The sequence below is a fragment of the Balaenoptera borealis genome, assembly GCF_965194805.1.
Source record: "Balaenoptera borealis genome assembly, chromosome: 13".
NCBI lineage: Eukaryota > Metazoa > Chordata > Mammalia > Artiodactyla > Balaenopteridae > Balaenoptera > Balaenoptera borealis.
The window spans coordinates 60399794-60426777 of record NC_138870.1 but is presented as its reverse complement, the minus strand read 5'-3'; the positions used below and the strand labels follow the sequence as shown (position 1 = coordinate 60426777).

At 39.4% G+C, this 26984-nt stretch overlaps 1 protein-coding gene across 3 annotated transcripts; it reads right to left on the bottom strand.

Moving 5' to 3' along the window:
• TMEM19 (transmembrane protein 19) lies at window positions 1-24442 on the bottom strand. Of its 3 annotated transcripts, XR_014233564.1 has the most exons (7): window positions 23706-24442; window positions 14690-14803; window positions 7200-7337; window positions 6560-6814; window positions 5500-5709; window positions 1610-3516; window positions 1-1493 (listed from the first exon to the last, which is right to left on the bottom strand). XR_014233564.1 is itself a non-coding variant. In XM_082351716.1 (6 exons), the coding sequence occupies exons 1-6, from the start codon at window positions 23896-23898 to the stop codon at window positions 3350-3352; spliced, it is 1077 nt and encodes a 358-aa protein (XP_082207842.1). In that variant the 5' UTR covers window positions 23899-24442; the 3' UTR covers window positions 1-3349. The 3 variants fall into 3 exon arrangements, 2 of the variants coding, with proteins under 2 accessions (XP_082207842.1, XP_082207843.1); XM_082351716.1 differs by having other exon boundaries at window positions 1-3516; XM_082351717.1 differs by lacking the exon at window positions 14690-14803 and having other exon boundaries at window positions 1-3516; window positions 23706-24440.
• Window positions 24443-26984: the final 2542 nt, after the last annotated feature.

Genomic DNA, 26984 nt, shown 5'->3' with positions numbered 1-26984 from the left:
TTTTTTTTTTTTTTTTTAATTTATTTATTTATGGCTGTGTTGGGTCTTCATTTCTGTGCGAGGGCTTTCTCTAGTTGTGGCAAGCGGGGGCCACTCTTCATCGCGGTGCGCTGGCCTCTCACTGTCGCGGCCTCTCTTGTTGCGGAGCACAGGCTCCAGACGCGCAGGCTCAGTAATTGTGGCTCACGGGCCCAGTTGCTCTGTGGCATGTGGGATCTTCCCAGACCAGGGCTCGAACCTGTGTCCCCTGCATTAGCAGGCAGATTCTCAACCACTGCGCCACCAGGGAAGCCCTTCAGTGATTCTTAAAGGGAGAACTGATTAGCGTCGAACAACTTAACAAACAAACATATATTAAACACTTACATATTTTAAAAATGTTCAGTTCAGTTTCCAAATGTTCCACTTGGAGTTATAGCAACAGTACTCCATAGTTAAGCTGCATAATTGTGTTTTCATGTTTAAACCACGTGCAAGCCACCTGGGATTTGGTAGCTAAGTACAGTCTTTTCTCGTTGCGATGGCATCAGGAACATGAGATGATGGGGGCTCCAGGTCACCCACTGTGCAAACATGAGGCAGCTGTTCATATTGCAGGCATGTGGCAAAGTTTACAATATGTCACCACACATGATTTTTCTCTGTACTAGGCCTATACCTAATTGGGATGAGGTTGGCATTTCTGAAGCCAGCATCCTACATGTAAAGCAGCTAGAAATAAGAAAGAGACATACGCCCCTAGGCTGAGGCATAGATAACTCAAGGAACGAGAAAAGCTAGGAATGGAATGACCTGTTGTAGCAGTTCACTGTTCTGTTGGCTCCATTTGGCAAGTCTTCAAATAACACTCCTTAAAGTCTTCAGGTCTCCTTCGGGAGCTGCCCTGAGCCACATACACCTTGCTCTTTTCTACTGTGTGACAGTATGGCAAGAAGTAGTATATATGCCTGTAAGCTGCCTAGGTAGGCAGTAGTACATATTATTTTATCATACGGCTACATGGAGCTCTTTCCATGAAAAGTGTTTTTTTACACAAACTGTTTACTGTTTCAGTAAGATACATATAAGTTTTTTTTTAAAGTGCTTCATTTAAAAAAATCTACAATTATCATATCCAAAAATGCTCTGAAAACAGAAAGTTTCTTCCTAAATTCTATGACAAAAACTGATCTGACCTGATCTGAGGCTCTCATAGTCTTTAGTTAACACACTTATTGGTGGTATTCATATACTCACCACAGAAATATTAGTGTATTTGATAATGGGTGCCATCCTAGACTCTTTTGGGATTTTTAAGTAAAATATTTTATATGTACCCTATCACTTTTCTAAAATCTGAAAAATTTTGATTCCAAAACACAACTAGCCCTAGATTTTCAAACAAAGGATTGTGAAGCAGTATGTCCCCAAACTGTTACTGATGTGGTGATTCTACCAAACCCCAAATGGCTCCAATGAGTATTTTTGTCCCGAAGTATGTCATGAGGATGAATCTCCAGGAAAAGAGAAAAGAGGCATGTTAGAACAGCTGTAGGAATAAACAGGCTGCACAAAAAACTGCCACAGGAATGATTTGGTAAGTGATGTAGCTGTAAGACTGTATAATTACCAGAAGCTATCCATCCATAAAGACAGCACACGGCACTGCTGCTAATAGTTGTCTGCATAAAAATGAAAATTCCCACTCTTTTGAGACTTTTAGGTATAGGATATTCTTTTCTTTTTTATCTTTTTTTATTGACATACAACATTAGTTTCAGGTGGACAACACAATAATTTGACATTTTTGTAAGGATATTCTTATTTAGTAGTTCTCAACCTGTTTAAACATTAGACTATCCCAGGGAGGGAGCTTTCTAAAAATGACCCATGCATGGGTCTCACTTTCAGACACTCTGATTTACTTGGTCTAGAAAGGAGCCTTGACAACAGTATTTTAAAAAACTCCCTACATGACTCTAACGGGCAGCCAGAGCTTTAAAAAGTCCCAGTACCCAGGCTGTAACCCAGACCAGACACAATCTTTGGGTGAAGTCCAGACACAAGTATTTTTTTTAAAGATGCTCAGGTGATGCCAATGTATACACAAAGCAGATGGCTGAGACCCACTGAGTTTCTTGGCTTAAGGCTTAAGTGTGTCAACTGTTTTTTAAAAAATTCTTCCTGAACCAAGTCATTTCTAGATAATCACTGTAGCAGGGTCACCAACAAAGAAAATAAAGCTTTCTCCACTCTGATAGTGGCTTATTCATGGAATCTCTCCTCAATTTTTCTATGAATGCAAAAGGGGAAGGGGAAGAAAGGTATGGAAATCACATGTGAAATATTTCAAAATACTTTAGCACAATAATCCATACTATGTTAAACCCCTTTAGTACGTACATCAAAGTGAAGAACAAAACTGAAAAGTAGAATTCACTTTGGCTGAGGCTCTATGTAAAGGAGAGCACAACTTAGAAGGTACATAATAGGAAATCATAGCATTTTCCAGTGAATTCTAGGACAGCAAATGAAATAATTGCAATAATTTTCCAGTGACTCTTTAACTGGTCAAGATGCCAATGTAAATCAGATTCCTAGACAAATTTCAAAGAAAGCTAGAAAATACATTAAAAATATTAAATTCAAGATAATTTCTGCTCAGAGACCAACTAAAACATATAGTAAGGTGCATATTTTTTAGACATAAGATATATCTCTTTTCCTTTACCTAAAAATAAATTTTTTTCATGCATTCTAATGGTCACATGAAAACAATATTTACTTTTTTTTCATCACTAACCCTGAGGAAGGAAGAACAAACGTGGAGTAGACCTCGCAGCTCACCAGGAACCAAACTCCGCACTTTTTACAATAATAAATGGCAAGTAAGGGGAGAAGTCCAGGATACCACACTTATTCAGGCTTCCACACACATCGGTTTAAATACTTAAAACAGATACAACATTTGGATAATTGGCATGGTGACATTTCTCTGCCACAACTGAGCCATTTAAAAATTTTATCACTTTTAGTCCTTTTACTGATTTAAACAAACAAAACAAAATTTATATCTACCATGCAGGAACTTTCAGTTCAATATATAGGGACATTATAGTTTCATTGCTCAAGTTCCATTCAGCAGAAGAAAAATATGCATAAATTCTATGAGCCTTGTCTTTCACCAAAAACATATTAGTTGTTACAATGGAGTTAGAGAGAGGAAAAACGTGGAGTTCCACTGTAATGGAACAGAGGAGAAGCTGGCATTTCTGCTTTGTCATTACAATTACTCTTCTTGGGATGAAACTTGGAATTGCAAATTTAGCTGAATTTACCTAAGTTTTAACTTTTGTAAATGACATAAAATTCACTGTCTGGGCCAAAAACCCCAAGCAGCTGCTGTTGGGAGCAAGAGGGCGACAAGGACAGAAGAAAACAGATTCACAGCATTGTTATCGAGAATGGGTTTTCCTGCTATGTACTTCACCTCATTCGCCGGGCTGCTGACCACCATGCCAGTGCTTTCATCCAAACCTGGAATGAAAAAGAAGCAAGTGAGGTGGAAAATCCAAATGACTTGGAAAAAAAAAAATTAGCTTTCTCCTCCAAAGGAGATAATCTTTCAAAGATTCTCAGCCATTCGTAAAATGACTTTAGAGGATAATGTATATGGTGAGTGATACGGAACCCATGATTACAAAAGGTCTCTTTGAATAAATGGGTTTCAATACACCTCAATACTGCTCTCTCAACAATGCTGGAGTTCTTTCCAAAGCAGAAGGGAGAAACTGAAAAACAGAGATGGCATGAAACTGGCAGACAGGGCTTGCCTTCTCAGTGGCTCCCCCCTAAGACCAACCTGTGAAACTCCTGAGAATAGGAGCCTCTACAATGGATACCCAGGAGTAGCAAGGTGCTTACACAAAGAAGGCACACAGAGATGAATCTAATCTGCTCCCCAGCCCGCATTTTTTTCCCCAACCCACTCAATATGATCAGAAACTTCCCAGTTAGAGCCCAGTTTAGAATAAAACCTAGGCTCTTTAAAAAAACGTGTAATGGGTGTGTGTGTGTGTGTGTGTGTGCGCGCGCACACGTGTGCATATATGGTTACTAACCCTTTAGTATAAATTAAAATCAGATTGCTTCCTCCTCAGCATCTAGATAAGACTAAGGAACCTGAGAGAACAAATGTTCTGATGGTGGAAAGGGGGGTGGAAGGACAAGTCGATTATCTTGGGACATGAACAGAACTGGGGGCACTGTATTCAGGGGACCATTCTCCAGACGGCTAGCCTCTTCACTGTAAGAATCAAAGGAGAAAATGTGGTTGGTTAGAGGGTGGAGCAAATACACACCTAACAGAACATGTCAGTACACTGACATGACAGGACAGCCTTAGATGCAAAGCACAGAAAATTCTGGAGAAAACTGACTCTCCCATATATCTTGAGTGGGACTAAAAACTCAGTGGGGAGGATAGCAAACATGATGTCACAGGAGAAAAGTACATCGTATGTGTATAGTCAGATTATTAGAATAATTATTTCTCAAATGGACTTGGAAAATAAATGGAAGGAGGGGCATTATAATGATCTGACTCCAAAATTCTGCTTCCGTGGGATTAGGTAAAGTCCCATAAGCAAAAGCATCTGTCTCCTGCACTATCCTATCTTCCCTGCAAAGCTTCTACTCATTGCTCTGTAGGAGAAATTCTCTTTCAATCAATTCAACACAAAAGAATGAGACATTCAAAATGGTAGAGGAGACTTGTGCTCTTTCATTCTGGGTCCCCCAACAACCTGTGTCTTGGCAATTGTTTTTATTATCGCATCTCTTTTTTTTCCTTTTCCATATTTCTTCCCCATTTCTTTCTTTTTTTAAAGATTTATTTATTTATTTATTTTTGGCTGCGTAGGGACTTAGTTGCAGCACGCGGGCTCTTCGTTGTGGTGCGTGGGCTTCTCTCTAGCTGCAGCGTGCGGGTTTTCTCTTCTCTAGTTGTCGCGTGCAGGCTCCAGGGCGCTAGGGCTCTGTAGTTTGTGGCACGCAGGCTCTCGAGTTGAGGCGTGTGAGCTCAGTAGTCATGGCACGTGGGCTTAGTTGCCCCGCGGCATGTGGGATCTTAGTTCCCTGACCAGGGATTGAACCTGCATCCCCTGCACTGGAAGGCAGATTCTTTACCACTGGACCACCAGGGAAGTCCCCCCCCTTTTTTTTTAAGGACACATTTATTCAGTGTCATGATCAAACTACTGCATTTAACAATCAACAGCATGGGTGAAAAAAACAACCCTACATTAAAAATCCTTGTTGTAATGCTCTACACTTTCCACAGAAAAGAAACTAAAATAACTTGTTATACAATTAGTCAAAAATAGAGTCCTCGAATTTTTTGCCCATAAACATGAGTGTTGTCTAAAACATATCTTCTTTGTAGCAGCCACCACTGTGCATGGCTGAGTTCCCATTTCTTTAATACACCAATAAGTTACAACAATAAGGTAATGTTCTTACCACTAAATTGCATGGTAGCTCCTAAATATGAATCCACAATTGATCCTAGTAATCCAGCCAGACCCCCAAATGCAATAATTGGCCACTGAGGAGCAGAAATGTCTAAATCATTAACAAAAACCAACTGCGTGAGGAAGTATGCAATGCCCACAAAGGTCCCACCAAGGAGACTGGAGGCAAGGCCCACCATCGTAACTCCTCCATTGGTCCCTAAAGAAGAACATGGATAAAAACATCTGGTTAACAATCAGCAAACACATAAAGTCAAAAAAAAGCAAAATATTTTGGTACCTATCTAATCAAGACTGATTTAAAGAAAGGGTTCACTTTGATGCAATCCAAAGACCATCCTACTTAGAAAACAGGCTTTTCTCCTCAGTAACTCCTGACATTCTAAGCAGTGATGTGGAATAGTTTAGTAGAGCTAGACTGCCCGGTTTCAATCTTAGTCCTGTCATTTCCAAGTCTGGTTACTGTGGTGAAGTTACCTAACTTCTCTATGCCTTAGTTTACTCATTTGTAAGATGTAAACAGTAAAAGGACCAATTCACATGATTATTAAGAGTAAACAGTAATCCATGGAGAGCAGTTAGAACACTGCTTTGCGCATAGTAGGTACTCAAATATGTTAACTGTTATGATGATGACGATAATGATGAAGGGGAAAAAAAGAAGGAAAATGAGAGGAAGGAGGAGACAATGATAAAGTACTAGTAGCAGTACTAGTAGTAGTAGTAGTTGATAATGGTAATGGGGAAATGAGATATACATTGAAGCACTAACCACATAACAGGCCCCCAAGAAATACTGTAACATTTCCATCCTTTTCCTTTCCCACTGATAAGCCTGTGGGCCAATCTCTATGTTTCTATATTGTTTATCTAGGAATTACTAACACTTCCTGCAAATATTATTTATTATCACCGATTTAATAGCCTATAATGATTTTCCAATTAAGAAGACACACTGAAATTCTTAAAAGGCTTTTAAATAAGAAACAATAAATCAAGAGGCTTTTTGTTCAGTTTTGTTTTTTAAAGAAACTTAAATAAAGACTCACCTACTGGAACTTTCTCCCAGGTTGTTATCAGCCTCGGTGGGCTTTTACTCAGAACGGTGCCAATTTCTGAAGCCCATGTGTCTCCAGCAGAGCTGGCCAGTGCAGCCAAGAGAGACAAACACATCCAAGAAGCAGTGTGCTGCTTGGAAAAATCTATTGGGATTTCCCCAGGGCCATTTTCTATCATGTATAGCAGGGCCAGCTCTGTGGGCACAGCTCCATTACAGAATACCTGAATCCAATTCCTCTGCCCACCTAGGAACAAACAAGGGAATGAAAAGGACAAAAAAAGGTTTTCTCCTCAGGAGGAAAATCATGCATTTATAGGGACTTACATTTCAAAACTTAAGAAAAGAAAAATGACTAAAATTTCAAAAATGACTAAAAGTGGGATGGTAACTTTGCCCACCTTCTATATTGTTTTAGAATAATTAATGATAGACTTCAGTAGTTCTAAAATTCTGCTGTTATTTGCTATTGTGGTAGAGTAATAATAAACTGTATCAGGCTACTACTAAAGCAATTCTCATATAAAATTTATGTTTCAATAGTCTAAACATGTTCTGATTAAAAGCTTATGATATGTTAAGATGAAATAAAGGTTACTATTTTAAGTAACATTAAACATAATTCATTCTACCTTCCTTGTATTCTGAATCTAGACGTTTCTTTGTTTCTCCCTTCCATTTAGTGAGTCTTGAGGAAGAAAGAAAAAACATCAGCAAAGAGGTGAAAAAGCTGAAATTTGCAATGGTTAGGATAAATCCAACCACGAGCCCTGAAAGAAACACATATATACACAAAATTACACTTAGTCCATACATGAATGCTGTGAAAAAAAGAATGATTTTTTTCAGTTATTTTCATATTATAACTGGAAATGTTCATTTCCCATACATTTATATTTTTACCAACTAAGATATTACCAAACAGTATAGGGTCTTTCAAGTTTCTATTTTTTACATTTTCCCCAATAGCCTGAGATTTTTTTCTACTTTACAAGGAAAATTCAATAAATAGAGCAACCAAGAGTAAATCTGAGAGAGAGAGGCATATAGAAAACAAATTCCAACATGACAGAAGTAAGTCTCTCCTTATTAGTAATTATTTTAAATGTAAATGGGTTAAATGATCCAATCAAAAGACGGAGATTGGCAAAATGGATAAAAATACGTGGTCCAACTATATGCTGTCTACAAGAGACTCACTTTAAATCCAAAGACACAAATAGTTTGAAAGTAAAAGGATTGAAAAAGATAATCCATGCAAATAAGTGACCAAAAGAGAGCAGCGGTGGGTATACTAATACCAGACAAAATAGACAAGCTCAATACAGTATTCATGTCACATGATCTCCCTCTCTCCCTCTTTTTTTTTTTTTTAGCATTTCTTTTCTTTTGGGCATAACAAAATGCTCGAGGCTCATCTTAGACCTACCTTGCCCCAGCCCTGGAAGCAGCCATTTCTCTGAGGAGCTCTGGTTCATTACAGTGGGGAATGGAGAGTAGAGGTCAAAATCTAGGCTCATGGTGTGTTCATTGCTACTGGGGTATATTTGCTTTTTGTGGACAAAGCAAGTGAATACACACACATACAAATATACACACATGCATATATATGCATTCTTATATATGGGCACATATACATGTATATACACATACACATAAATATTTTGGAAATCACAAGATCACACCAGTAACTCCAATTCCAATCTATCTCCACAGGTTCTCTCTTGCTTTTCCCCATTCCATATTTGTACGCCTTTTTCCTTAGTTAGAACTCTGGCCTCAAACAACAATGACAATTTCACTCATCTACTCAATCCTCTATTACATCTAAAAAACTGTTTTAGAATTGCTTCACCCATACTACAACAAAAACAAACCTACTAAAAATAGTTTAAGATTTCTTTGTAATCCTCCCCTTCCTGTAACCCCAGACTGAAGGAATAAAGAATATAGTTAAATATTGGGTCCATAAGTTACTCTTTTTCTTTTTCTCCCTTCAGTGTGCTTACAGTATTCATTTAAAATACAGTTGGGTTCATCTGTTTTAGTTTGCTTTCAGTTTTAGATCTCCCCCTTCCCAACTTCACTGATATTCTTAAACATGCTTTTAGAAGTCACACGTATACAAAAAGGTATATTTAGAGAGGTGTCACTTCCTCCCATGTCCCTTCTGCCCCTCCCTCTATATTTTGCTCTCTTTCCATTCTTTGTATGTATTCAACACCATTGTTCTCCAGTTTATCATTCCTGTGTTTTCTTTTATGAAGATAAGCAGATATATGCATGTTTTCTTATTTTTCCGTCTTCCTTACACAAAAGGTAGCATTCTCTATATGTGATTTGGAACTTTCAAGCACACTTTTGACAATTTTATCTTCCTTCTTTCAGGGAGAGAATGTGCTAGTCTGCCACTGAGTACTCAGATCAGTGGCACCCAAGAGTGGCAACCACGGGGTTCATGGTTGACAATTTCTGCTCTCTGTAACTCTTAAGATAAATAGATTGAGTTTTGCTATATGAAGATTTTTATTAAATAACACAGTAAGCAAAGTTCTACTAAGTAACAGAATAGATATTAAATAATTATTAAATAAGTTACCATGTATTTAATAAATAAGTATTAAATAATAGAACAAGGGACCAGGTTCCTATTTCTGTAGCAATAGGAAATTTTCTATTGGTTAGCTCCATCCTGACTGATTGATCCATCCAGAGATACTCAGTTATTGGCATTTTACTTATGTTTAGTACTTTTTTACTGAGAGTGCAAGAAATCACTATAATGCTGTATAAAGTAAAATAAAGTGTTTCAGCTCTGGAGTTGAACAGTCTCGAGTTAAAATCTTGACTCTTCCACTTACTTCTGCATGACTAGATGTTACCTAACTTTAAGCCTCAATTTCTTATTGGTGTATCAAGAAGAAGAATAATTCCCACCTCACTGGCTTGATGTGAAAAGTTAAATGAGATAATTTTTATAATATGCTTATTATAAACCCAGCACGTAAGGGGCCCGTAATAAATGTTAACTAATATCATTGGCAATAATGGCAGTTACAGTGGCAAAACCTCAATAAGAACATCATTATTATTGTAATTATGTGTTATTATTATAATAATAAGGATGAATATTATTATGTTACCCAACCTTTAAGTTTTTTCAACTGTTTTAAAATATATTACAAAATTACTACATGGGTATTGGAGGGGAAAGCCAAAACATACAGAAGTCAAAGTGCCTCTCTCCCTCACCACCGCCACTCCCATCCCTTCTCCATGGACCGTCACTGTTAACAATTTGTTCCACAGTCTTAAGCACACCCAAAGTGAGATGGCCCTAAAAAAACCTACACTGATATGCTACCAAAAGGCATCTACATCCTTTTTACTTCAAACACCTCAAAATATCACACGAAGTGATCAGTGTTCAAGTTGATGACAGGTTCAGAATGAGGAAATAAACTGAAGTTAATGTGCTTTGAAGGAATGATTTCTTTTATGTAGTCTAAAAAATATCTTAGAACTTTTTGCATCTCCCAGTTATGACAACTTTTAGATTAGTAACTGCTAACTCCAGTTGGTGTCTTTTCCACCTCTTCAACCCACCTCTATCATCTTTAATTGTCCGTGCTAAGGACTTAATTTGCATAACAATAGGATGCTCCCAAAGACTGTGAAGACTCAAGAAATATAGCTGCCTTCTGAGCTTAAAACAGGTAAATTCTATAACTGGCAGATGCCATCTAGGGAAGTAAAACCAACATTGTCTACAAATGTCTCTGATAGTGGGAGTAGAGTTACCCAAAATTCCAACCAAGGGGACCTGGGAATAATATCTGGGAGACAGGAAAGGGAAAGGTAGGACTGGAATTTTATAACTTAATAAACTCAAACTTAATCAATTATATCATAAGTAATTTGCCTAGAGAAAGACTATGGGAATCAGAAGAAGGCTGGTTAGCCCAAAATACAGAATATGAAGGCCAAGAGAACCAGAGGTTGGCAGACTTAAATACTATACAAGAGACAGGACTGTTTGACCTGTGGATTTGCATTACTGACTGTTTCTCAGACTCTGTACTCCGCCAAAGCAACCTCCTCATTACAATCTGACTTCTCAAGTGGTCTGACTGCAAGAATTGGACATGTCTGAACACTGATGTTTGTATTCCAGTTGGCCCAGTAGTTCTACATTTTATCAGATTAATGAAGTAGCATTCTGGCTCATATATTAGTCTCTTATAACAATGGCAACATAAACCAGTTTTCTTGGCTCTAATCAACTCTGGGTACCTGATAGAATGAGGTTTCTATTTCAAAAGACTGAACGCCAGACCCCAATTATGATAACCAAAGAGGTAAGGCCATCCTTGTGAGACCACACAGAGCAAAACCACTGGCCCTTCCTGACAACACCTCATTGGCTGTGCACTTCCATTACGCTTACGGCATCTCCTTCTGGGGATTAAATGTCTCAAATCCACCTTACTTATCATCTGTCTCCTCTGACAGTGGGATTTTTATCTGTTTTGTTCATTACTAAGTCTTAAGTGCCCAGAACAATGTCTGGCATACAGGGGACCCTTACTAAATATTTGTTGAATGAATGAATGAATAAAAAAAAAATGGGAAACCATTAAGCCTAAGCGTCTTGGCAAGTGAAATTAAATTTAAACTTGTCAAGCCAAGAGACTGATGACAAACTGTCCACACAGACATGTTCACAGGAACACACTGAATAACTAGACTAGACAACACTTTCTTGGAGCAAATCACCTGCACAGTGCTTTACAGTTTACAAGTACATTCTTACATAACCCCTCATGTGATCCTCTCCTTATTCTAGAAGCATTCTTTCTTTCAAGGAGATAAGAGCCCTCCACTTCAGTGTCCACCCTAAGCACTGCCTCAACCCCTCCCCTCTTCCTTCAACACTGAGGTATATGCTCCTGTGTCATGAAGGACTCTCAATACCCAGATCCTGAGGAAGTTCTGAAACTCTTCTCAATCCCAAGCACACTAAAGACATGATAGGGCAAACCTTAGTAAAATTCCTATGACTGTGATAGTAGTTGTGGAAGGAAAACAATACTAACATTTATAAAATGCATGTTATTATTTTATGAGTGCCAGGTCCTGTGCTAAGCATTTTTACATGTATGACTCCTCATGGTAAGTCAATGCTATAGATAATATTATTCCCTCTAATTTTATGGGTGGGAAAATTATAACACAAAGTTTAAGTGACTTGCAGTCATACTTCAGGACAGTATTCCCAAGTACTATGATATACTTTGAAGCAACATTACAGTTTTTTGTCCTTAAGGAAAAAAAAAAAAGCTCCAAACAAAAAAGATACCAAAATTCCACAGAATGCAACGATTAGGAAAAGGGTAGTGGTTTCAAAATCAATCTACATATATTTCCTAAGCACTATTATAACAGTGTGTAGCACTATTCAAAAAAGCATGGGACACAGAAGCATATGATACACTCTGTCTTTGGGGAGTTTATTGTATAATACTTCATAGTTTAAAAAGATATGTTGTCCCACACATTATCTTGTTTGAGCCTCACCAATAAGCCCATAAGGACCTATTTCACAGGAGATGAAGAAAGTGAGTCTCTGAGGAGTTACGTGACATGGCCAAGTTCACAAAGATAGCAGGTGGCAATGCTACAATTCAAATATATATCTTTTAATTCTTTTTTTTTTAAAAGTCTTTATTGAATTTGTTATAATATTGCTTCTGTTTTATGTTTTGGTTTTTTGGCCACAAGGCATGTGGGATCTTAGCTCCCCAACCAGGGATCCAACCCGCTCCCCCCGCACTAGAAGGCGAAGTCTTAACCACTAGACCGCCAGGGAAGTCCCGATATCTTCTAATTCTAAATCAAGCCAGGTAGGAGAGGAGTAGAGGCCCAAGGGCTAGGAGGCAGAAAAGGAAATGGAGGTAGGAAAGAAAAAAAGTGGAGATCAGAAAAGTAAGAGGAGAAACAGGATCATATACGGCATGGAAGCCAAAGGAAGACAGTACTTCAAGAAGAACTTGACGCTTCTTCCCACAGGTCAAGAATGATGAAAACCAAGGCAAGGCTACCTGAGAAAGGACATTTTTAGCAAAGCATAACTCTGTATTATTATATTCAAGCAGAGATTGCTCAAATTATTTGCTATAAATGAGCAATTACTTTCAAAGTGCTAACAACAGATTTCTCAATTTCTCAACAGAACTTGAACAGTGTTATCTCAATTATGAAGAACGAAAATGAGCATGATTCTGAAGAACTGTGCCTAATAATAACAAGCACCCTATACATGTTGGCTATGTGCTAGGCTCTGAGCTAAAAACTTTACATTGATTATCTCATTTAATTCTTACTGCAATCCCAAGAATGAAATCAGGGGTGGATCAAGATTTTTGTGGGTCCTGAAGCTTATAAATTGGGGGCCCTCTTTTAAAAAAAAGCACAAAAATATCTTTCACCTCTGTAAAATTTACAAAACAAGAAGACCATGAGAGCACATTGCTAGGGCTCTTCCTAGAACCTTGAAAGGTACCATTGCAAATGAAATGCCATGAAATTTAGCTTTATTACTTTCATGGTTTGTCCTTCTCTAGGTTAGATTTTTTTTTTTTTATGCACAGGAAGCATTTATTTATTTTTTGAAGTTTTTAAAAATTGAAGTATAGTTGATTTACAATGTTGCGTTAATTTCTAGGTTAGATATTAAAAACCCATTTCTCTGAAGAGAAAACTGAGGTACAGAGAGGTTACGTGACTTTTCCAAAGCCAGAACTATTACTCAAACTCATCCTGCCTGATTCTAGTGCTTGTTCTTTTACCTATCAGGTTATCTTGCCTCCGTGAAGGCCTGCTCTAGTTTATAAAACTTTATGAAACATCTGCTGTATGTGAACACAGAGGGGACAGGGTGTCTCTACGGTGCATTAGGGCTAATGATCATCAGCATTTTGAAGGCTGAGTAGGCGGCTTCAAGACCTGCCAGTTCTAAATAAGCCTTATCCTGTAGTGATCTCAGCCTACAGGAAGTATTTGGTGGGGGGAAAATCCTCATGTCTTGGGGCTTATAACACTGGTAGGATATGAAAATCCCAAAGTCAGATCAGATCCCATCAACCCCCTGGTTCGAGGCAGGGGGGAATTCTAGTTTGGGATAAAATCTTTACTATGTCCTGATAAGCCCCGTATCATCTGGTCCTTACCTATTTCTTCAACCTTATCTTACTCTACTTTTCCTTTTCTTCCTATTTTCCAGTCAAATGAGCCTTATTCTCACTCCTGAACAAGCCAGGCTTGAACATGTCAGGGCCTTTCTACTTGTTCTGTCAGCGGAACATGCTTCTCTCAGATCTTCTCATTTCTGACTTCTTCAGGTCCCAGTTCAAAACTACCTCTTTAGAAGAAAGGTTAATCCAGACCCTATCCACAGAAGAATGCCCCACATTCCCCAATATACACACTTTATTATCTTTAATTTTTTTCTCATTAACTTTATCATTATATTAAAAGTTTTATGTATTTTATTTGTTTATTATCTATCTGTACTAAAGAATAAAAGTTCCATAAAATCTGAAATCAGCTATATCCCCAGTTTCTAGAAGAGTGGCACACAGTAATTGATCAACAAATATTTGCTAGAAGAATAAATAAATGGCCTGTCCCCATCTCTATTCTGAAGAATGAATCAAGAATACTCAGTTGAGACTACTCTGCCTGAGGATACTAATAGCAATTTCCAAGTGCTATTCTTCTCAATGGCTCCTCTATTTTACCTCGAGGAAAAATGTTCCAATGTTACTGCTAGCAGAAAATTTAATCCAACTCAGGAGCAGAATAACCAAGGTCCTCAAAAGTCTATCCTACTAATCTAGTTGTTATCAATTACAAGGTTCAATTTGTACATCACACTAAAAGGGTATGTTAGTATCTGAAATTTTGACAGAATAGTAAAGTTGAGTAATGCATAACTTTATCATTGTCTAAAATATGTAACATTGTGATTTATAGGCTCATATATTCAGAATTTAGAAAAATGAGTTTAAATTATATAAGCAAGCACTTACTACATGGTTAAACATTCAAAAGAAAAACATACCTCCTAAAGCCCCAGTATGATTTAGACTTTTCTTTTTAAAGCCATTAGAGACGATCAAAACAGGAACAACAACAGAAAACAGCCAACGCCAAGGAGAAATAGGCTGTAAGTTACCTGAAAAATTATAAACATAGAGCATAAATTGTACGAAGCCTGCACAGATTAGCCTTGGCTGCAAGCTTTGATAACTGCATTCTGGATTAAAATACTGTGGTAAGTAGAGAAACTGAGATAAAGCCACCAAAGTAAAATATTTATGTTGAGAATTATATATTTTCAGAGAGACAATCCTAGTGGGGAATGACCAAATAAGTCCTGTCCAAGTTTAGAGAACCATTTACAACTATTTATAATAATGGGTATTTGATACATATTTGGAGATTTGAAATGAAGCTCTGGTTCTTTATTTTTTTGGAAAGGAGGCATGTATTCATTCTCAAGAACTGTATAGAACAAACATCTTTCTTAACAGGATCCAATTATTCCTCTCTCTACCTTTCACAGAGATTTTTTTTAAAGAGGTAACACTCCCACAGGCTACACACCTCAGGACTCAAAGGTTAGTAACTGATTTTTCCAAAGGTTGCAACCAGCTCACAGATGTTTTGTTTAGCTAGCATAATTTTTTTCAATTTGAATCAATATTTAAAGATTAGGAAATTTCATATAAAAATTCAGATTCTTGTTTTCTGTTTTAAAAACTGGAAGTTCAGGCCCACGTGGCAGAATTGACTACAGGTGAAGAGAAGCCATCTCCTTTAGACAGGTCATGGCTTTCCCATTTAAAGTCCCCACCATTCCTGACAGACTCCTAAACACCAAGGCTGAGTGATTATAGTAAAGAAAAGTGTGAACTATTGCTTGTGCCCAGGTTTCTATCAAAAACTGGAAAATGCAAGACAAAGAGGGTGAAATGGACGGGGCGGGAGGCGCTCGCCGCGAGTGAGTGGTTCAGCCCGGCCCCGGCTCATTGTGCTCGCCTCACGCCGGCCCCAGTTGGCAGCAGCGCTGGAGGCCCCGGGCCTGTGACCACAAAGAGGGAGCCGGGGGGCCGGACGGGAGCAGGCCGGCTGCGGAGGCGGTGGCGGCGGCGGCGGCGGCGGCGGCGGCGGCGGCGGCGGCGGCGGCGGCGGCGGCGGCGGCGGCGCCGGCTGAGGCCCAGGCCAGGCTCCCTCCCCTCAGCCTCCCGCCCGCCCGCCTGTCCCGCCCCCGCCGGCGGTGCCCCGCCCCTCCCCTAACCGCCAGACTAGCCTGGTGCGGGGACCGCGCGCGAAAACGTGGGGGAGAAGCTGAGGCTGGAGTCGCCCGTGGTGGCCGAGCCCGCCGTCTACCCATGGCTGCTGCTGGTCTACGCCCTCCAGATGATTTTTATTCACCTTAAAGTTTGAAAATATCTGCATTGTCAGCTGGCCAAAGCGTCCACCAGCAGGTGAAGGGGAGTGGCGCCTGGAAAAGATACGGACTAGCCAAGGCTCATCTGTAGTCCTGTAAACGGCATTGTTCATTTTTTTCCCGAGGCTACTATTCCATTCCATTGAGCTAGAGTGCTGCTCGGCACCCCTCCTCTGTGCGGGAATCTCTCCGCTTTGCCCTCCGCACCCCTGTGGCTGCACTCTCCTCCGCAGCTCTGAAGCTTCCCCCCTCTGCTATACGCAGTCTCCGCCCGCGAAGGGCCTTCCTAGTGTGTGGAAACCTTTCCTCCTTCACAGCTCCCTCCCACTGGAGCAGGTGCTGTAATAGTTTTCAAAAACTTGATGCGAGGATTAACCAAGATGGCGGAGTAGAAGGACGTGCTCTCACTCCCTCTTGCGAGAGCACCAGAATCACAACTGGCTGCTGGACAATCATTGACAGGAAGACCCTGGACTTCACCAAGGAGGATACCCCAAGTCCAAGGACAGAGGAGAAGCCACAGTGAGACGGTAGGAGGAGCGCAATCAGAGTAAAATCTAATCCCATAACTGCTGGGTGGGTGACTCACAGACTGGCGAACACTTATACCACAGAAGTCCACCCACTGGAGTGAAGGTTCTGAGCCCCACGTCAGGCTTCCCAACCTGGGGGTCCAGAAATGGGAGGAGGAATTCCTAGAGAATCAGACTTTGAAGCCTAGTGGGAATTGATTGCAGGACTTCGACAGGACTGGGGGAAACTGAGACCCCACTCTTGGAGGGCACACACAAAGTAGTGTGCGCATAGGGACCCAGGGGAAGGAGCAGTGACCCTGGGGGAGGCTGAACCAGACCTACCTGCTGGTGTTGGGGGGTCTCCTGCAGAGGCGGGGGGTGGCTCTGTTTCACTGTGGGGACAAGGACTCTGGCAGCGGAGGTTCTGGGAAGTGCTCCTTGGCGTAAGCCCTCCCAGAGTCTGCCATTAACCCCACCAAAGAGCCCAGGTAGGCTCCAGTGTTGGGTTGCCTCAGGCAAAACAACCAACAGGGAGGGAACCCAGCCCCACCCATCAACAGTCAAGTGGATTAAAGTTTTACTGAGCTCTGACCGCCACAGCAACAGTCAGCTCTACCCACCACCGGAGCCTCCCATCAAGCCTCTTAGATAGCCTCAACCACCAGAGGGCAGACAGCAGAAGCAAGAAAAACTACAATCCTGTAGCCTGTGGACCAAAAACCACAGTTACAGAAAGATAGACAAGATGAAAAGGCAGAGGGCTATGTACCAGATGAAGGAACAAGAAAAAACCCCAGAAAAACAACTAAATGAAGTGGAGATACGCAACCTTCCAGAAAAAGAATTCAGAATGATGATAGTGAAGATGATCCAGGACCTCGGAATAAGAATGGAGGCAAAGATTGAGAAGATGCAAGAAATGATTAACAAAGACCTAGAAGAATTAAAGAACAAACAAACAGAGATGACCAATACAATAACTGAAATGAAAACTACACTAGAAGGAATCAATAGCAGAATAACTGAGGCAGAAGAACGGATAAGTGACCTGGAAGACAAAATGGTGGAATTCACTGCTGCGGAACAGACTAAAAAAAGAATGAAAAGAAATGAAGACAGCCTAAGAGACCTCTGGGACAACATTAAACGCAACAACATTCGCATTATAGGGGTCCCAGAAGGTGAAGAGAGAGAGAAAGGACCAGAGAAAATATTTGAAGAGATTATAGTCGAAAACTTCCCTAACATGGGAAAGGAAATAGCCACCCAAGTCCAGGAAGCGCAGAAAGTCCCATACAGGATAAACTCAAGGAGAAACACGCCGAGACACATAGTAATCAAAGTGGCAAAAATTAAAGACAAAGAAAAATTATTGAAAGCAGCAAGGGAAGAACGACAAATAACATACAAGGGAACTCCCATAAGGTTAACAGCTGATTTCTCAGCAGAAACTCTGCAAGCCAGAAGGGAGTGGCATGATATACTTAAAGTGATGAAAGGGAAGAACCTACAACCAAGATTACTCTACCCGGCAAGGATCTCATTTAGATTTGATGGAGAAATCAAAAGCTTTACAGACAAGCAAAAGCTAAGAGAATTCAGCACCACCAAACCAGCTCTACAACAAATGCTAAAGGAACTTCTCTAAGTGGGAAACACAAGAGAAGAAAAGGACCTACAAAAACAAACCCAAAACAATTAAGAAAATGGTCATAGGAACATACATATCGATAATTACCTTAAACGTGAATGGATTAAATGCCCCAACCAAAAGACATAGACTGGCTGAATGGATACAAAAACAAGACCCATATATATGCTGTCTACAAGAGACCCACTTTAGACCTAGGGACACATACAGACTGAAAGTGAGGGGATGGAAAAAGATATTCCATGCAAATGGAAATCAAAAGAAAGCTGGAGTAGCTATACTCATATCAGATAAAATAGACTTTAAAATAAAGAATGTTACAAGAGACAAGGAAGGACACTACATAATGATCCAGGGATCAATCCAAGAAGAAGATATAACAATTATAAATATATATGCACCCAACATAGGAGCACCTCAATACATAAGGCAACTGCTAACAGCTATAAAAGAGGAAATTGACAGTAACACAGTCATAGTGGGGGACTTTAACACCTCACTTACACCAATGGACAGATCATCCAAAATGAAAATAAATAAGGAAACAGAAGCTTTAAATGACACAATAGACCAGATAGATTTAATTGATATATATAGGATATTCCATCCAAAAACAGCAGATTACACGTTCTTCTCAAGTGCGCACGGAACATTCTCCAGGATAGATCACATCTTGGGTCACAAATCAAGCCTCAGTAAATTTAAGAAAATTGAAATCATATCAAGCATCTTTTCTGACCACAACGCTATGAGATTAGAAATGAATTACAGGGAAAAAAACGTAAAAAAGACAAACACGTGGAGGCTAAACAATACGTTACTAAATAACCAAGAGATCACTGAAGAAATCAAAGAGGAAATAAAAAAATACCTAGAGACAAATGGCAATGAAAACACGACGACCCAAAACCTATGGGATGCAGCGAAAGCAGTTCTAAGAGGGAAGTTTATAGCTATACAAGCCTACCTCAAGAAACAAGAAAAATCTGAAGTAAACAATCTAACCTTACACCTAAAGAAACTAGAGAAAGAAGAACAAACAAAACCCAAAGTTAGCAGAAGGAAAGAAATCATAAAGATCAGAGCAGAAATAAATGAAATAGAAACAAAGAAAACAATAGCAAAGATCAATAAAACTAAAAGTTGGTTCTTTGAGAAGATAAACAAAATTGATAAGCCATTAGCTAGACTCATCAAGAAAAAGAGGGAGAGGACTCAAATCAATAAAATCAGAAATGAAAAAGGAGAAGTTACAACAGACACCGCAGAAATACAAAGCATCCTAAGAGACTACTACAAGCAACTTTATGCCAATAAAATGGACAACCTGGAAGAAATGGACACATTTTTAGAAAGGTATAACCTTCCAAGACTGAACCAGGAAGAAACAGAAAATATGAACAGACCAATCACAAGTAATGAAATTGAAACTGTGATTAAAAATCTTCCAACAAACAAAAGTCCAGGACCAGATGGCTTCACAGGTGAATTCTATCAAACATTTAGAGAAGAGCTAACACCTATCCTTCTCAAACTCTTCCAAAAAATTGCAGAGGAAGGAACACTCCCAAACTCATTCTATGAGGCCACCATCACCCTGATACGAAAACCAGACAAAGACACTACAAAAAAAGAAAATTACAGACCAATATCACTGATGAATATAGATGCAAAAATCTTCAACCAAAATACTAGCAAACAGAATCCAACAACACATTAAAAGGATCATACACCACGATCAAGTGGGATTTATCCCAGGGATGCAAGGATTCTTCAATATACGCAAATCAATCAATGTGATACACCATATTAACAAATCGAAGAATAAAAACCATATGATCATCTCAATAGATGCAGAAAAAGCTTTTGACAAAATTCAACACCCATTTCTGATAAAAACTCTCCAGAAAGTGGGCATAGAGGGAACCTACCTCAACATAATAAAGGCCATATAGGACAAACCCACAGCAAACATCATTCTCAATGGTGAAAAACTGAAAGCATTTCCTCTAAGATCAGGAATGAGACAAGGATGTCCGCTCTCACCACTATTATTCAACATAGTTCTGGAAGTCCTAGCCACGGCAATCAGAGAAGAAAAAGAAATAAAAGGAATACAAATTGGAAAAGAAGAAGTAAAACTGTCACTGTTTGTGGATGACATGATACTATACATAGAGAATCCTAAAACTGCCACCAGAAAACTGCTAGAGCTAATTAATGAATATGGTAAAGTTGCAGGATACAAAATTAATGCACAGAAATCTCTTGCATTCCTATACACTAATGATGAAAAATCTGAAAGAGCAATTATGGAAACACTCCCATTTACCATTGCAACAAAAAGAATAAAATACCTAGGAATAAACCTACCTAGGGAGACAAAAGACCTGTATGCAGAAAACTATAAGACACTGATGAAAGAAATTAAAGATGATACCAACAGATGGAGAGATATGCCATGTTCTTGGATTGGAAGAATCAACATTGTGAAAATGAGTATACTACCCAAAGCAATCTACAGATTCAATGCAATCCCTATCAAATTACCAATGGCATTTTTTATGGAGCTAGAACAAATCATCTTAAAATTTGTATGGAGACACAAAAGACCCCGAATAGCCAAAGCAGTCTTGAGGCAAAAGAATGGAGCTGGAGGAATCAGACTCCCTGACTTCAGACTATACTACAAAGCTACAGTAATCAAGACAATATGGTACTGACACCAAAACAGAAACATAGATCAATGGAACAAGATAGAAAGGCCAGAGATAAACCCACGCACCTATGGTCAACTAATCTATGACAAAGGAGGCAAAGATATACAATGGAGAAAAGACAGTCTCTTCAATAAGTGGTGCTGGGAAAACTGGATAGCTACATGTAAAAGAATGAAATTAGAATACTCCCTAACACCATATACAAAAATAAACTCAAAATGGATTAGAGACCTAAATATAAGACTGGACACTATAAAACTCTTAGAGGAAGACATAGGAAGAACACTCTTTGACATAAATCACAGCAAGATCTTTTTTGATCCACCTCCTAGAGTAATGGAAATAAAAACAAAAATAAACAAATGGGACCTAATGAAACTTCAAAGCTTTTGCACAACAAAGGAAACCATAAACAAGATGAAAAGACAACCCTCAGAATGGGAGAAAATATTTGCAAACAAATCAACGGACAAAGGATTAATCTCCAAAATATATAAACAGCTCATTCAGCTCAATATTAAAGAAACAAACACCCCAATCCAAAAATGGGCAGAAGACCTAAATAGACATTTCTCCAAAGAAGACATACAGACGGCCATGAAGCACATGAAAAGATGCTCAACATCACTAATTATTAGAGAAATGCAAATCAAAACTACAATGAGGTATCACCTCACTCCTGTTAGAATGGGCATCATCAGAAAATCTACAAACAACAAATGCTGGAGAGGGTGTGGTGAAAAGGGAACCCTCTTGCACTGTTGGTGGGAATGTAAATTGATACAGCCACTATGGAGAACAATATGGAGGTTCCTTAAAAAACTAAAAATAGAATTACCATATGACCCAGCAATCCCACTACTGGGCATATACCCAGAGAAAACCGTAATTCAAAAAGACACATGCACCCGAATGTTCATTGCAGCACTATTTACAATAGCCAGGTCATGGAAGCAACCTAAATGCCCATCAACAGACGAATGGATAAAGAAGATGTGGTACATATATACAATGAAATATTACTCAGCCATAAAAAGGAACGAAATTGAGTCATTTGTTGAGACGTGGATGGATCTAGAGACTGTCATACAGAGTGAAGTAAGTCAGAAAGAGAAAAACAAATATCGTATATTAATGCATGTATGTGGAACCTAGAAAAATGGTACAGATGAGCCGGTTTGCAGGGCAGAAGTTGAGACACAGATGTAGAGAATGGACATATGGACACCAAGGGGGGAAAACCGCGGTGGGGTGGGGATGGTGGTGTGCTGAATTGGGCGATTGGGATTGACATGTATACACTGATGTGTATAAAATTGATGCCTAATAAGAACCTGCAGTATAAAAAAAAAAAAAAAGATTGAGCTAAACTTAAAAAAAAAAAAAGAGGGTGAAATGTTAAAAAAAAAAAAATTGGGAAAATCCTATTTCTAGAAGTGTAAACTGTTCCCATGTGTTTAATATGCAAAGTAAAGCCTTGGACAGCTTCACTTATCTGCATCAGGTGCCTGGCCCCAAGGGGTCACTGCAATTTACAAATCCTGATTTATTCTATGTAGTTCAAGTCATAGTTAATACTGGCATTAAGGAAAATCTTCTCACATACCTCTCCTCCCCGAGCCCTCATCCCCTACTGGGAATCACTATGAATGAACAGCCCTGAAAGCACGTGTACCTTGGAGAACACGCACTCGATAATTCACGTTTCTTTGCAAAAGGACTAAGGTCTAAAAAGGTAATCATTTACGATAAAACAATTTATAAGAGTTCACTTTCTCACTCTGTTTTTCACTTTTCCTTTGAACTGAACGGTATTCTGTTTTTATAAAGGGGTACCAAGGAAGTTTGTACAAAGGCATACTTATGCTCTAAGGCAGTTTCAAAATCTTAAAGATTTGAGTTCAGAGTACCTCGTATTTATGCAAATTGGCTTCAGCCTTTAAAACAAGTCTGTTTGGGCTTCCCTGGTGGCGCAGTGGTTGAGAATCTGCCTGCCAATGCAGGGGACACGGGTTCGAGCCCTGGTCTGGGAGGATCCCACATGCTGCGGAGCGGCTGGGCCCGTGAGCCACAAGTACTGAGCCTGTGCGTTTGGAGCCTGTGCTCCGCAACAAGAGAGCCCGCGACGGTGAGAGGCCCGCGCACTGCGATGAGGAGTGGCCCCCACTCGCCGCAACCTGAGAAAGCCCACGCACAGAAACTAAGACCCAACACAGCCAAAAATAAATAAATAAATAAATGAAGTGTAAAAATTAAAAAAAAAAAAAAAAAACAAGTCTGTTCTTTTGCAGTGACCAAACAGCAGACAAATCTTCCAAATCTCCAAATGTAAACATTGTATCATCATTTATTTTTACTTTTTACTTTTTACAGGACACATGAAACTGATAAACTACCTTACTAATATTCTTATTAAAAGCATCACTGCAATTGCTTTGCAAAATTATGTTTAACCTCACTTATTTTTCACCAAGCTAGATGTAATAATTATATGAAATATAAGACATATTTTGGAACCGGTATAACTAGTATTATGACAAGCAGCATTTACTAAAAGCTTTAAAACGTTCAAGGCACTGCATATTTCCATGTTAGTAAATGCAAATCAGGCCGTGGAAATTAAGTAAACACAACAGTTTATAACCATTCAGAGGATATGAGTTTTGGCTTTCACAATGGTACCTCCTAAATTTCACCGATTAGTTTATAGAAAGACAATTTAGAACATTCATACTCACCATAATAGGTGCTTGCAGTCATAGACATAATCCAGAAAGCAAAAGATATGCAAATGATCAGACTCAATATAACTATATTAGTTATCATCTCTATGTATTTTTTGTATGTATTGTGGTCAAGATTTGTCATGAAAAATAACAGTATGAACACCTGGGGGAGAAAATATCTCGCGTTTCTGAGAAAAATAGTCATTTAAGTTGCCAGCAAAACATTCGTGTAGAGGCGAACATAAATGCCAACATCTTCCACCGTGCGAGAAAATAATATAAACCCAAACTATTTCTGGAAACTGGGCTGGTGGGGCGCTGCCGCAGAAGGCTGGGCGAGGTTAAGGCCTCCCTGGGAGAGCAAACCGCAACCTCTCAGACAGCAGCGGGCTCGCAGACCGCGGTCCTTTCACACCTGAACTTTGCAGCCGGGAAGGTGAAAGGGAAGCGGAGACAGCCAATCAGCGGCCCGGGAGGGCGAGCTCCGCCCCCACCGCCCGCCCACACGCCGACGCTGGGGCTCGGCGGTGCAGAGAGGTGAGGCGCGGGGCCGTAATTTGGAGTGTCCCGGCGGCGAGCCCCGAGTGACGGAGTGCGGTCACTCTCGACGGCTGCCGGCGCAGCCCTAGAGTCCGGGTCCAGGCGGCCAGGGCCGAGGTCCCTAGAGCTCAGCTCGCTCCTCGCCGCTTGTCAGCGTCCCGTGGCTCGCCTCCTGCGCGCCTGCGCCGCGGCCACCCGTGGGCGTCGCCTCGCTCACGTGAGCGTTTAAAGGGCGGCTCCAAGGGCTAGAGGACCAAATGAGGACTGCCGTCGGCAGGGCCCTGTACGTTTGTGATGCTCCTTAGAGTCTGCACCCTTGGAACACCTATAAAAGTTTTGTGTTTGAGGACATACCCAAACGCTGAAAAGTGAAACCACCACCAAGGCAGTAACAGAATAGAGGAATGAAACAAAGTGAACTTAGACCCAGTAGACCATGTCAAGCATCAGATTCGAATGCTTTTTCATCTGTGAACAGTTCATGGCATACAATATTATGGACTTTTTAGGGGTGGGGGATATATTGGGCTGTAGAAAGGGAATTTTATGACTGAGAAGATAACTTAAAAACAGCACCTGTAAGGTGCTGGACACTGTTAGCCGCTGGAGATGTAAAGATAGCTCGACATAGTTCCTACTGCTGAATTCTCAAGTAATTATTATGTGGAACATTGTGGAAATTGTTTCCGCACCTCTCCTATTTAAAGTCTGTGCATTCAGTGAATTCACTTAGAAAGCAGAACGGCTTGTCATCTTAAACATCTGAATCTTGTGGCTGATTTCACGTTTTAATTGAAATTAAGTTTTGTTTGCTGGGTTAACAGTAACTAATTGATAATTATATTATATTCTGCACTTTTTCAGTTAATTGCTGACAGTGTAAAAAGAGGAAGCAACTCACTTTCATAGTACCCAAATGTGTTTTAACTGGCTAAGAGTAATTACTTTTTGAAAACTCACACTGTATTATATGCCAAGACTATTTAAAGCCCTTTCCTTTGGTAAGGCATCCGATTAATTACCTGAGAACCAAATTTGTGAAGTAGGACTAAGTAGTAGTGGACTTCTCTTAGTATATGCATATGTAGTCTTTATGCAGAAATTATGTGCCCACTTAAGTTTTGTCTGGGTTTGTTCAGCACAGGCAAATAATTGGATTACCTTAGAAAGCTGACTGGCCAATATTAGTGATACTAGACAATTAGGCATAGTTATTATTAATAAAACCTAATATTTTTGTGGTTTGCATAGTCACCTTGTTTTTGTCTTTGCTTAGACAAAATTATGAACTGGTATTGCTTTTTTCCCCCCCTTTACTTTAGTACAGTTACAGGGTTATCTTGCCTGATTTTGGTGTTCTATGAGATTTTTATGTCTAATAGGAAACCATGGCCTGTGCAGGCCATCTTCTAACAACAATGAAGGCTAGCTTTGTCTGGCTAGTTCCTGAATGTCAGGGATGATTTTCTCTCTCATGAATATGTAGCTAAAATTGCATATTAAATAATAACAGTGTTGGTGACTGACTCTTCAAGTGAATATTTCTCTTCCAGTTTTTCCCAGTGTCCAATTATTGCTGTTGTTCTTCATAAAACAAGTTATTCTAGCTTAAGGCTGAAACAATTTGGGGGAATTAACGTAGTTAAAATATTCTTTAAAAAGAAACAATGATTTTACAATCTGATAATGTTTAGAGACTTAATCTGAAAACATTTCAACAAAGTCTTTTTCTACTTGCTTTAAAAGCCATTTTCTAGCAACAGAGAATTTTATGGTTAAGCATTTTCTAAACTATATTCCTCAAGACGTTAGTAGGTATGCTACCCTCCACCACCACCTCCCCTCCAAAATACCTCTGATCAAATTTAAGGTTCAGAAATTTTGTTTCCTCATAGGACTGTGAGAGTGCACTAAAGGCTCTGAGAAGTTAAGAAACTTTGAACACTTTTGTTAAATCTTTCCAACAGAGTTAATTGTTTTACCACAGATTACTTTCCCTCAGACAACATTACAGTTTGAGAATTGTTATTGTAATCAGAGCAACAGACTGAAAGTTCATCGTTGGAGTAATAATCTTTAAATTTCACAATATAAATACCTATTTATGTTTAAGTGTTCTTTGACATAAACATTTTCTGGGATAGACATTTGATACATAATACCAATTGTACAAATCATCCCAATGGCAAAAAGCACTTACTGATGCTAGGAAAATATCAGTGGGTTCTATGTACAGTTACTTTGAATCTAAGCCAAAGGAGTGATTTAGATTTTGTGAAATCTAAAGAGAAATGTGCTAATATTAGAATGGCTAATATATACATGTCAGACCCCTGAGTCCCAAAAAGAAAAAAACATACACACAAACACACACTGCCTTGAAGGAACACAGAAAATGAAGACAGATGTGTAGACAATAACATTATAATGAGATGATGACTTTATCCAAGTTATGTATAAAACAGGACTCAAGGAGAGAAGCACTTATGTCACTTTGGTACGTTAAGGAAAAGTGTCACAGAAAGAGAGAGAGCATCAGAGCTAACACTTAAAAGATGACAGGGAGATTGCTAAATGACCAAGCCAAAGTAAGGGCAATATGTAAAGATTTGGTGGTTAAGAGAGTGAAAATAGAAATTCATGAGAATGGAGGATTTAGACATAACAAGGTCTGAAATACTAGCTAAAGAATTAAACTGAAAATTCATCTGAGAGAAAGGCACGTATCTGCTTTCTTGGCACTGAACCCAA

What these genes read in the sequence shown, in the direction of transcription:
- TMEM19 (XM_082351716.1), bottom strand. Translation starts at nt 23,898, where the DNA reads ATGACTATTTTTCTCAGAAACGCGAGATATTTTCTCCCCCAGGTGTTC. An exon ending in TCATACTGGGGCTTTAGGAG is followed by an intron (nt 7,338 to 14,689) that starts GTATGTTTTTCT and finishes TGTTTCTTTCAG; the next exon opens with GGCTCGTGGTTGGATTTATC. An exon ending in AGCTACCATGCAATTTAGTG is followed by an intron (nt 3,517 to 5,499) that starts GTAAGAACATTA and finishes TTTTCATTCCAG; the next exon opens with GTTTGGATGAAAGCACTGGC.